At 50.3% G+C, this 12,625-nt stretch overlaps 1 protein-coding gene across 1 annotated transcript in view; it reads left to right on the top strand.

Annotated features, from left to right (window-relative positions):
* Prr12 (proline rich 12) overlaps positions 1 to 12,625 on the top strand; it is a 26,534-nt gene extending 13,909 nt beyond the window's left edge. Inside the window, exons 7-14 of the mRNA XM_027420700.2 lie at positions 3,659 to 3,775; positions 3,927 to 4,060; positions 4,573 to 5,048; positions 7,554 to 7,679; positions 7,980 to 8,077; positions 10,629 to 10,775; positions 10,857 to 10,952; positions 11,093 to 12,625. Coding sequence (XP_027276501.1) covers positions 3,659 to 3,775; positions 3,927 to 4,060; positions 4,573 to 5,048; positions 7,554 to 7,679; positions 7,980 to 8,077; positions 10,629 to 10,775; positions 10,857 to 10,952; positions 11,093 to 11,239 — 1,341 coding nt within the window. The 3' untranslated portion in view covers positions 11,240 to 12,625. The remainder of the gene's footprint in view (positions 1 to 3,658; positions 3,776 to 3,926; positions 4,061 to 4,572; positions 5,049 to 7,553; positions 7,680 to 7,979; positions 8,078 to 10,628; positions 10,776 to 10,856; positions 10,953 to 11,092) is intronic.

Below are 12,625 nucleotides of genomic sequence, written 5' to 3'. Positions count from 1 at the left end.
AGATAATCTTGGTCCTAGTCGTCCTTTGGTACCACGATGGAAACTCGTGATTGTCCTGCAGTGATCTGACTTCCTCAGTATGGGGTCTATGAGATTGGCAGCTTCCTAGTCAGTCAATCACTGGGCGTGGTTGGTGACACAGTTGACAAGAAGAGAGCCTGGAAGTACAGACCTTAAAGATAGATTGGGGCGTATGCAAGGATGTGATGTCTGGGTTCATTCCTGAGGAATGAAAATAGGAAGCTGTAGAGATGGTTTAGTAGTTAAGAGCGAGCACTTAATGCTCTTGGAGAGGACCTGAGTTCAATTCCCCACACCCACATGGTATTCCTTAAAACTATGGATAACCCCCCCTCCAGATGTCTTGCCCTCTTTTGGCCTCCACAGGTACTGCACTTGAGTGCACATACCCACAGACAGATACTTAGTAATAAAAATTAATAATGAAGACTAGGAAGAGTGTTTTGGAGGGAGACCAAACGCCCAGTTGAGAAAAGAGCAGAGGGGCAGATACAGAGAGTGTTGGTGCCTGATGAGGAGCCCCAGCAGGACTTCCTGGAGGTCTCTTCAGAATCAGAACAGTGAGTTTTGAGTTCACACTGGTTAGGCAAGAAAACCCATAGGCTCGGGAAGTCTGCAGCTGCAAACTTTGAGAGGTCTGACACCTGTACAGCAAGGTTTGGGATAAGGGAGGGGACACGGGCATTGGTTCCCTGCCAGGCTAAAAGTCTGTGTTTGGGGTCCAGGAAGTATTTTGGAGCTGAGCAGAATGTGGTCTGATATAGATTTATCTTTTGGGGGCCTCTGACCTAGCCTGTGATGTCTCAGAGAAGAAGGAGTAGGAGCCAGTGGTAGCTTGGAAGAAAGGACTGGGATTCAAGATATCTGACTCCTGGCTTTATCTCTGCATGCCACTTTAGCCAAGACCCTCTCTGTGCTTCCTATTCAGCAAGTTGTTAGAACCCCTTCTTTCTGATTTATGAATTAAGAAAATTAAGTGTAGAAACAACTTTCACCAGGCTAAGACTACATAAGTCATCACTTGGCATGCCAATACCCATATTGTGCTAGCACTCAAAATAGACATTACTAAGAGATCCCAGATCTTGCTACTTCTGAGTACAAAGTTAAAAAGCAGACGTGACCAATCAATTGCAGTTATCATCTGAATTCTTTTTGATAACTAGATCTGTAGGCGTTGAATGCAATAACCACATCTCTACGTTCTTATTTCACCCAGGACATATTTCACCATGGCTGGCTTGCCCCTTCATGCTCTCTCCAAGTACCCATTTAGATATCATCTCTTTATTTATTTATTTATTATGTATACAACATTCTGCTTCCATGTATATCTGCACACCAGAAGAGGGCACCAGATCTCTCAACGGATGGTTGTGAGCCACCATGTGGTTGCTGGGAATTGAACTCAGGAACTCTGGAAGAGCAGTCAGTGCTCTTAACCTCTGAGCCATCTCTCTAGTCCCTTGATATCATCTCTTTCAGGAAGCACTTCTGTGTCTCAATCCGTGACCCAGGCTGGCCTCTACCTCAAAGCAGTCTTCTGCCTCAGACTCCCAAAATGCTGGAATTACAGGCATGTAGGACCTCACCTGGCTTCTCTGGGCCATTGAGTGTTGTGTGCCTGTATGTATGTCCTCTGTGGTCCCCTTCATGTGATGCCGGGTGTAAAGCTTATGCAATGGAATCCTAGCGCTGTAACCTTGGGAGTCAAGAAGGAGAGCCTGTTGCCCTCATCTGGCGGCCTGAGGACTTGCCTTCCACCTAGCACCCATGTGCTCTTGGCGTTAGCCAGACACCTTGTTGTTGTTTCCCGAGCCTAGGGATGGAACCCAGGGAAGAAAGTGTGCTAGGAAAGAGCCCTGTTGCTGAGCCGTATCCCACCCCCTCACAGGGGATTCTAGGCAGCGGTTCTACCACCCAACTATATCCCCTGATATATCCTTGAGATAGTGTCTTACTATGTGTCCTTGCCTGGCTCTGATCTCTCAGTCCTCCTGCCTCAGCCTCTAAGTAGCAGGTGTGAATGGCCCACACCGTCATGCCCATATCCCAGTTCTGTTTATTTGTGTCTGTGTCTGTCTTGCTACCTGTGCTTTGAATGCCTTGTGGTTGTCACTGTCTCCTCAGACTGCTGTACTAAATTGTAGCAGCCTGGGTGGCTCACAGTTCTGGGGATTGGGAGTCCAAGGCCAGCCTTCAGCAGATTTGGTTTCTAGTAAAGTGGTAAAGGCTTCTTCCTGCTTCTAGATGGCTCCTTCAGGCTGCACAACCCCCCAACCCCCCCCCCCAAGAAGGGGCCAGGTCAATTGTCTCTTGCCTCGTTAAAGATTCGTTTTATTTTATTTTTATTTATGTGTATGTGTTTTGTAAGTGTATACTGTCTGTGTGTGGGCCCTTTAGGCCAGCTGGTGTTCATTGCAGGCATTTGTGACACATCTGCCGTGTGCTGGGAAGTCAACCTGGGTCCTCTGGAAGAACAGTCAGCTCTCTTAACCAATGAGCATTGCTCCAGCCCCAACTTTTGTCTCTTAACCTAGTTCCATAGATTTTCTCTTTACATTATCACAAGTTATTGATTAGTCATGTTTGCCTTTTGGCTTTGTATTCAGAAGTAGCGAGATCTGGGGTCTATTAGTGATGTCTGCTGTGAGTACCAGCTCCAATATTGAGGCCTGCATGCTAGATAATGCCTGTACAGTTTGCTTACACATACTCAATCTTTTTTTATGACTCTTAGATCACTCATGTAAATGCAGAGAAGGTGTTGTAAAAGTCTGCTGAATAGGAGGCACAGAGAACCGGGCGATGGTTGCGCTTGCCTTAATCCCAGCACTCGGGAGGCAGAGGCAGGCGGATCTCTGTGAGTTCGAGACCAGCCTGGTCTACAAGAGCTAGTTCCAGGACAGCCTCCAAAGATACACAGAGAAACCCTGTCTGGGAAAAAAAAAAAAAAAAAAAAAAAGGAGGCACAGAGAGGAGAGGTGAGGCGGTAAGGCAGTGAGGCGGGGGTGCTGATGGAGGGGACGACCATGGCTGTGAATCTCTGCTGCTGTGAATCCTGGGTCGAGCAAGTGTTCATGTATGGTGGGTGGATGTTCAGAGCTTACCTTACTTAAATAACAGTAAGTTAAGCAAAATAAGCCTACTCAAGAGTTAGCAGGTGGCTGGGCCAGGTTGTGCAGGCTGCCATCCAAGATACTGTGGGGGGGACCCAGGAGGATGGCAAGTTAGCTAGACTATGTCTTAGATGGCTGGAGGGACTGCAGGGGTCAGCAGTGCCTCACCACACACAAGGCTCTGGTTCAGCCCCAGCACTGAAAAAAAAGAAGGAACATTTCAATCAGTCACTAGGAAAATGTGGAATCAGACTTCATCCTGGAGCTGAGGCCATCATGAGACCACCATGAGGGCAATGCTTGTAGATGGGTCTTTGTTTTGTTGTTGTGATAGCCTGGCAATGTAGCTTAAGCCCATTTACATTTGTGACAGTCCTCCTGCCTCAGTTTCTTGAGTGCTGGGATTAGAGGTGTGAGCTACCATACCTTTCCCACTTTGTATTTTTCTCAGTGGAGACAGGCCAGCAGGGCAAGGGTGAGGGTAACCTTGTAGGCCTCCCTGTTCTCCTCCTCTTCAGCTGGCACTACAGACTGGCCGTGAGCCTCCACCCATCTGGCGTGTCCAGAAGGCTCTTCTGCAGAAGTTCACTCCAGAGATCAAGGACGGCCAGAGGCAGTTTTGTGCCACCAGTAACGTAAGCCTTTGGGTTGGGGTGCAGGCTTTGGGGTGGAGTGCTCCGTACTGGGGTCCCTCTGTAGCATGACCCAGGCTAGGGTGGAAACCCCAATTTGTAGAGGTGGGTTGGAAAAGCATGCTGATTTTCATAGGCTTTGGTCTCTCCACAGTATTTGGGTTATTTTGGGGATGCGAAAAACCGGTACCAGCGCCTCTATGTGAAGTTCTTGGAGAATGTCAACAAGAAGGATTATGTGAGGGTGTGCGCTCGGAAACCCTGGCACAGGCCCCCATTGCCAGTCAGGTACCGACAGTGACAGGGTCCCTGAGAGGGAAGGGTGTGAGGCTGGTTCCACAGACAGGAGATGGAGCTTTTCATTGAGGGAACTAGAGCCAGGAGACAAGCTGGGAGAAGGAGAGAGACCCATAGTGGGAGGTGACAGACCCAGAGACGGGGCAGCAGAGACCCAGAGTGCAGGGCAGAGAGCATACCCAGAGCAGGGAGCAGGAACAGAGACCCAGAGACGGGGGTGGCAGAGACCCAGAGTGCAGGGCAGAGAGTATACCCAGAGAAGGGAACAGAAGCAGAGACCTGGAGATGGGGGTGGCAGAGATCCAGGGTGAGGGGCACAGAGAGGAACAGAGAGACTCAGAGAGAGGGAGAAAGAGAGGCTTTGAGAAGCAGGAGAGCAGAGACTTTCTCCATACACACGAGGAAAGCATGAAGAACATCTGTGAGCATTATGGGATACATCTCAGGGTCCCAGGAATGAGAATCTTTAATCTGCTGATGACATTCTCTTCTGTCTTTTCCAGACGGTCTGGGCAGACCAAGGGCCCTACCTCTGTGGGGGGCACCTCTGCTCCTCCTTCTAAGGTTCCAGCCCCACCTCCGAAACCTGAGACCTCTGAGAAGGTAGCATCAGAGAAACCTCCAGAACTGACACCTGAGCCTGCTTTGCTGGAACCCCCTGCCCCAGAGAAGCCATCCCCACCCCGACCTGTGGAGAAGGAGAAGGAGAGGGAAAGGGTAACCCGTGGTGGTGATCGGCCTTTACGGAGTGAACGGTCCACAAGTGGGCGGCAGATGAGGACTGACAGGAGCCTGGCCGCAGGACAGTCCACCACCTCCCGGCTGTCCAAAGCTAGACCCACGAAGGTGAAGGCTGAGCCACCTCCGAAGAAGAGGAAGAAGTGGCTGAAAGAGGCAGTGGGCAATGCTTCAGCAGGCGGCGGGCCTGGGGGCAGCTCATCAGACTCAGAGTCCTCCCCTGGTGCTCCCAGCGAGGACGGTAAGTTCAGCAGCTGCAGGTAGGGGGTCACCTAGGGAGGGAACACTGGCCTTCAGTAGGGGAGAGGGTGAGTGTCAGTTTGAGGGCTATGGGTAGCCTCCACAAAATGAGGACAAAGGAGCTCCCCAGTAATGGCAGAAGCTAACAGTTGACAGTCACAGTCACTTTCCTATGTAATGGTGTCTGTCTGCTAAGACCTTGGTACATAATCTTAATTTTCAGGGCATTCCTAAGAGGTAGATACTGTAACTATCTAGAAGCCAGGTGGCACAGGCCAGCCATCTAGAGCTACATTAGAATACTGTATCAAGCTGGGAGGTGGTGGGCACGCCTTTAATCCCAGCACTCAGAGGTAAAGGCAGGTGGATCTTTGTGAGGTCAAGGCCAGCCTGCTCTATCGAGCGAGTTCCAGGATAGCCAAGGCTACACAGAGAAACCCTGTCTCGGGGGAAGTAACAAAACAAAAAAATAGCAAGACATTTCCACAATAAAAATAAGGCTGAGATGTAACTCACTGGTTTGGATCTTCTGCATTGCAAAATGAATGAGTTACAGAATGTATAAGTAAACAAACAAAACCTAAAACACCGTGTGCAGATGAGGGAACAGGCTCCGGGAGGGAGCATCTGCTGTTGTGCTCACTCAGTCCAGCAAAGCCAACGGCACCTGTTATGTTGAGTGATGGGTGTTTGGGTTCATCACCCGTTCCTAAGGCCTGGGACAGATGAGGGACCAGCCTCTATCCTGGGGCCCAGAGATAGTGGTGTTTCTTCTGACTCCTTGGGTGACCCTGAGAAAGGCATGACCTCACCTGTAGAATTGGTCCCATAATGGGTACAACTTAAGACTCTTACCTGGGCCGGGTGGTGGTGGCGCATGTATTTAATTCCAGCACTTGGGAGGCAGAGGCAGGTGGATCTCTGAGTTTGAGGCCAGCCTGGTCTACAGAGCGAGTTCCAGGACAGATTCCAAAACAATACAAAGAAACCCTATCTTGAAAAACAAAACAAACAAACAAATAATAATAATAACAATTATCTTTTAATCTGTGGTCTGTCTATCAGGTGACTTTACCTCTATCCCATTTTGTGTGTCCAATTCTTTCCACCTCTGGCTGGCTACCCTGACATCTCTGCCCTTCTTCTTCCCAGCATTCTCTCTGCCATGAAAATCCTGCCTAGCTGTTGGCCATTTAGCTTTTTATTAAACCAGTAACACTGACACATCTTCACAGTGTACAAGAAGATTATTCCACAACATGTTCTGTGTGTATGTACACCTGGGGCAGTGAAGGTCAGAGAAGGTGCCGGAGCCCCCTGAACTACCGTGTGGGTGCTGGGGCCTCTCAAGAGCAGTTGACCATCTCCTGGCCTCAGTGTAGGGTTTTGTTTCTTTTTTTTTCTTTTTTGAGACAGGGTTTCTTTATGTAGCAGCCCTAGCTGTCTTGAAACTCAAAATCATAGAGATCCACCTGCCTCTGCCTCCCGAGTGCTGGGATTAAAGGTGTTCGCCACCAACGCCCTGCTCCAGTGTAATTTTTTTTTTTTTTTTTTTTTTTTTTTTCCAGACAGGGTTTTTCTGTGGCTTTGGAGGCTGTCCTGGAACTCACTCGGTAGACCAGGCTGGTCTCGAACTCACAGAGATCCACCTGCCTCTGCCTCCCGAGTGCTGGGATTAAAGGCGTGCACCACCAATACCCTCCTCCAGTGTAATTTTTTTTAACTTAGTCTGTGTTCAACTATGAAAGCAGTGAGTCATTGTTTTCCTTTGCCTCATGGCTTTTTCATCTCTCTTTTTCCTTTTCTTTTTGTCCTCCTCCTTTTCTATTATTATTATTATTATTATTATTGATGATGATGAGATGATCTTATGTAGCTCTCGCTGCCTTGGAACTGCCTATGCACTTGATGGTGGCCCTTGCATTTTTGATCCTCCTGCCTCCACCTCAGCATCTCAATGCTGGCATTGCAGGCGTGCATGCGTCATCACGCCCAGCTCACCTGGTGCTGGCGATGGAACCCAGGGTTTGTGGACACTAGACAGATCCTCTACTAGCTCCGCTCCACCCTCAGTCTCGTCTCTTGTTTTCATGTTTCTTTCAGCTGAGTCTCATGCTGTAGAGCAGGCTGGCCTCAAACTCAGAGACCCACCCCCTGCCTCCCAGGTGGGAGTAAAGGTTGGCACCACTCTCAGATGATCTCTGTCCTTACTCAGGGTTTTGGAAACCAACTTTGTTTCAGTGGGTTTCGATGGAGCCACACTGAATTAGGCCCAGTTTACTGGGCCCAGATGATTATTCTTGTCACTCCATGTTCTTGTGACTTTGACTATACCATTCCAGATTGGACAGGCCAAGGCACTTTTTCCTGAGCTCAGTCACTGAGGCATCCTTAACAGGGGCTTGCCTGTGCCCTTTCAACTAGAGTCTACACTATGGGTCCTTGCCATTGAAAGTAGTGTGTGATGCACAGTAACCTAGGGATAAGTCTGCCCATCTCTCTCCAGAGCGGGCAGTTCCAGGACGGTTGTTGAAGACACGGGCCATGCGGGAGATGTACCGAAGCTATGTGGAGATGCTAGTGAGCACAGCCTTGGACCCAGACATGATCCAGGCCCTGGAAGACACACATGGTGAGCTGCACCAGGGAGGAAGCCTGGACCTCAGAGGAGGGATGGAGTTGTGGGTGGGTACTGGTTTCCTGAAGCTGAGGGATGGGCCTGGGAGAATGTTTGGGGCCTGGGGAGGAGGGCTAGGCCTACGGTTGGGTCTGTGGTTAAACGCTAGGCACCTAGTCCTTGCAGAGGAAAGATGGGACCTGGGGAGAAATGCTGATCCAGGACTCAGTAGTCTCAGGGAGAAGGGGATCTGGGGACCCCAACCTCTTTTCCCCTGCTATTGGGAGCTATCTTCTGACACTACTGTTCTTGCAGATGAACTGTACCTTCCACCCATGCGGAAGATTGACGGCCTCCTCAATGAGCACAAGAAAAAGGTCCTGAAGCGGCTGTCACTGAGCCCAGCGCTGCAGGTGCTTGGGGGCCTGAGTGGGCTTGCATAGGGCCCAGATTAGGTGTGGGTGTCAGCCACTTGAGGTTCCTTGACTACCTTCCCTAGAGGGTGAGGGTCATTGCTGTCCAGGGCTTGGTTGGGAGATGGTCTCGGGCTTCCTAGGAGGCCCAGAGGGAATGCTAATAGAGCAGGGGCTGTGCCTGACACTTTTGTCTGCCCACCCTATCCCCTGGCTCCTGTACATATGGGACAGGACTCTGAAATCCCGGGGCTCATTCCTGCCTGTCATTTCCCTCTGGAGTGGCCTGTTGTGCCGGATGGAACATCCCAGGGCCACCTTGAGAATCTTGAGGTACACTGCTCACATGGCACTCAGGATTCTAGTCCTACATCACGGGGCTGGGGATGTGGCTCTGTTGGTAGCATGCTTGAGGCCTCGTGTTCCATGCCCAGAACTGCCTCATCCAGACATGGCACATGCCTGACACTGTTCATGAGGCTAGTTGGGGTCTGGAAGAAGACCCCAACTATTTGGATTATTTGGAATGGTTTTTAGATTGTCATTGAGAATTCTGGGATAGAATATTAGGTTGTCTTGGAGATATCTGACAACATGTTAGTTTAACTTGGAAAAGGTAGGGTAAAAATTTTAGTCTGGGGGCTGACAAAATGGCTCAGCAGTTAAGAGCACTGACTGCTCTTCCAGAGGACCTGGGTTCAATTTCCAGCACCTACATGGCAACTCATAAACTGTCTGTAATTCCAGTTCCAGGAGACCCAACACCCTCACACAGACATACATGCAGGAAAAATACTAATGTACATAAAAATAAAAAAAATTTAGTCTTAGTTTAAGGATTCTGGTTGATACATTCTTTTGTGGTTTGGCTTAGTTTGGATTTTTTGAAACAGACCAGACTGGCCTTGAAACTCAGAGATCCACCTGAACATACCTGCCATCCCAGCAGTTTCATAGGCTGAGGCAGGAGAATCAAAACTCAAAGCCATCTTGTGCAACTTAATGAAGCCATGTTACAAGATAAAAAGTAACTGTGGCAGGGCAGTGGTGGTGCAAGCCTTTAGTCCCAGCACTTGGGAAGCAGAGGCAGGTGGATCTCTGTGAGTTCGAGACCAGCCTGGTCTACAAGAGCAAGTGCCAGGATAGGCCCAAAGCCACAGAGAAACCCTGTCTCGACCCCCCCCCCCCAAAAAAGTAACTGTGTAGTGCCACATTCTTGCAATCCCAGTGCTTGGAAGGAAGAGAGGCAGGTGATCTCTTTGTGTTCAAGGCCAGCCAGAGCTATATAGTGAGATCACATCTTTTGTTTTTTTTATTAAGGAGAGGGAAAACTCTAGGATTGGTAGTTGTCTGCCTCTGCTACTCCTGGGTCAGATGTTCAGCTGGTTTGCACAGTTCTGGGACAGGTCAGGCTGGCACTGTGAATAAGAGTGCACAGTTTTTGTTTGTTTGTTTTTTGTTTTTTTGTTTTTTCGAGACAGGGTTTCTCTGTGTAGCTTTGAAGCCTATCTTGGCACTCGCTCTGGAGACCAGGCTGGCCTCGAACTCACAGAGATCCGCCTGCCTCTGCCTCCCGTCTGCTGGGATTAAAGGTGTGCGCCACCAACGCCCGGCTAGAATGCACAGTTTTGAATATATTTTATGTTGTATGAGTGTTTCACCTCCATGTATGTATGTATGTGCACCAGGTGTGTGCAGTGCCATTGAGGCTAGAACGGGGCAGCAGATCTCTTGGAACATTACAGGTGGTTGTGAGCCACCCTGTGGATGCTGGGAACCAAACCTGGGTCTTCTGCAGCCTTAACCATTTCTCCAGCCACCAGTTTGTTTTTTAAATTTTATTTATTGGTGTGTATGGTGTGTGTGGTGTGTATGGTGTGTGCGTGGTGTGTATGGTGTGTGTGTGTGTGTGGTGTGTGTGTGGTGTGTATGGTGTGTGTATGTATTGTGTGTGTGTGTATGGTATGTGTGCGTGTGGTGTGTATGGTGTGTGTGTGTGGTGTGGTGTGGTGTTTGTGTATGGTGTGTGTGTGGTGTGTATGGTGTGTGTGTGTGTGGTGTGTGTGTGGTGTGTATGGTGTGTGTATGTATGGTGTGTGTGTGTATGGTATGTGTGCGTGTGGTGTGTATGGTGTGTGTGTGTGGTGTGTGTGTGGTGTGTATGGTGTGGTGTGTATGGTGTGTGTGTATGGTGTGTGTGTATGGTGTGTGTGTGTGGTGTGTATGGTATGTGTGTGTGTGATTCCACTGGAGAGTAGAAGCTGGCTTCAGATCTCCCGTATTTGTGCCACTCCATGTGGGTGTTAGTAACTGAACCTGGGTTGTCTGCCATAGAGCACACAGTTTGGGGGATTACAGAGTGGTGGGTAGAAATGTGGTACCTGTGAGGTTTGAGGCCAGGCTAGAATCATAAGGGCGGGACAGCCAGGCCTAGGAGACAAAATGTGACTGTGGGTGGCAGCGAGGCTCCTCATGGTCCAAGGATCTGAGTGCTGAGTTGGGTGGTTTGTGAGTCCAGGGAGGTGGCCACTGACCCTGTGGCTTTCTACAGGATGCCCTGCACACGTTCCCACAGCTGCAGGTGGAACAGACTGGAGAAGGCTCCCCTGAGGAGGGGGCTGTGCGGCTGCGGCCTGCCGGGGAGCCCTATAACCGCAAGACCCTCAGCAAGCTCAAGAGAAGTGTTGTGCGGGCCCAGGTAGAACTTGACCCAGGAAGGGTGAGCCGGGGTGGAGTGGTGCCGGCCAGAGAATCTGAGTGTTTACTCCTCTGTCTGCAGGAGTTCAAGGTGGAGCTGGAGAAGTCAGGGTACTACACCCTCTATCACTCTCTGCACCATTACAAGTACCACACCTTCCTGCGCTGCCGAGACCAGGTGAGCGCTGGCTCTGTCCCTAGCCCTCCTCCCCGGACTGCTGGTCTGGACTGTAGTGGTCCTCCTTCAGTCTCAGGGTCCTGGTCCCATTCCCTTCCCTAGCCATTTCTTCCCATGCAGTCTCACCTTTGCCCCCACAGACCCTCGCCATCGAGGGTGGCGCTGAAGACCTGGGACAAGAGGAAGTAGTCCAGCAGTGTATGCGGAACCAGCCATGGCTAGAGCAGCTATTCGACTCCTTCAGTGACCTGCTGGCCCAAGCACAGGCCCACAGCCGCTGCGGGTGACTGCACCATACCTGGAGGGGAGGGCACCTCCTCCATGAACTGAGAACTGACAGAACTGTCCTCCAGAGCTGACTCTGTGCTCCCTCGCTGCCAGGAGGGAAGGGGTCGTCCTCAGCCAGGGTGTATCCACACAGCCCTCCCCTCCACCCCTCTTAACACCCACCCCCATCGTGTACAGAGAAATTATTTATATATATGTATAAATGTCTATTTAGTAACACTTGCCCTGTCCCCTGGCCCAGCCCTCCCAACAGGCCATCGCTCCTGCCCCTCTACCGTGTACATAATGTATAGGAAAATTCTATGTGTGGTTGAGGGAGGTGGGGCAACTTGAGAGGATGGGAGGCCCCTCCCCTCTCGAGCTTCCTCCTCCAGGCCAACACCTTTGCTAAAAGCTGCTCCCCAAGGGCGTGTGGTGTTGGGTGGGAGGGGCCAAACATCTTGTTAATTATTTTTAATCTTATTTATTGTACATACCTAGGGTGGGGAGGGGTGGGGAGGGAGGGTGAGAAGGCTCCCCTTGCCCTGCCCCTCCTGTTCCTTTTCTACAGCATCTGTCTCCCCCACCCTCAGCCCCACTTCCCTTTGTCTTCTCAATGTGGTTCTATTTTTTAATGCCTTTGTCTGTCCCATCCCTGCTCCTTTCTGCCCTGTTCCCTCCTCTCCTTGACCTCTTGCTCTTGGGCGCTGTACAACTCACCTTGTATACACTGTGTACACAGAACCAGCCAAACGAAACCCAACAGCAACACTTTACCAGCAGGTTGGAGTGCTCTGTCTGCGGCGGGGTGGGCCTGGGCAGGCGGGAGCAAGGGTTGCTCAAGGGACTTGAATGAAGCCCACTCAGGCAGACAGCCTAGGTTTAGTGTATGTGAGACCCTGAAATTTAACGACCTCATACAAGCATGAATTTTGTTATGCTTTGTCTAGATCGAGGGTGTGGGGAGGGCTGGGCAAGGATCTGTCCCCAAGGAGCCACTGTAGATGTCCTCTGCCAGGCTGTCCAGGGGACTGCGGCTGCAGGATCCCCCAGGCTATGGGCTGGAGACTGGTGTGTCTATGGAACTCATTGAGCATCCTTATAATATGCTGGCTGACAAGGAGGAAGCCATCGAAGCCGTCTGCCATTGTCACTGTCTCACAGACTTCCTTGAAAGCCTTGGGCTGGTGAGGTTGCTGCTCTTGCAGAATACCTGTTTGCCACCCAGAGTCCTCACTGGATGACTTACACAGAAGACAGTTGAACTTCACTTTCTGGTTTCCTGAAACTGACTGACAGTAAACTTCTAATCCTGCTTCTACTGCCCAAGTGCCAGGATTATAGCCCTGTGCCGCCCCAGCTGTTAATTTCCTCTTTTTAAAGAATACATCATTATTTTAAATGGA

This window comes from Cricetulus griseus, chromosome 6 (genome assembly GCF_003668045.3).
Source record: "Cricetulus griseus strain 17A/GY chromosome 6, alternate assembly CriGri-PICRH-1.0, whole genome shotgun sequence".
Lineage (NCBI taxonomy): Eukaryota > Metazoa > Chordata > Mammalia > Rodentia > Cricetidae > Cricetulus > Cricetulus griseus.
Note: the sequence above shows the minus strand (reverse complement) of the source record. Positions and strands in the feature narration are given on the sequence as shown.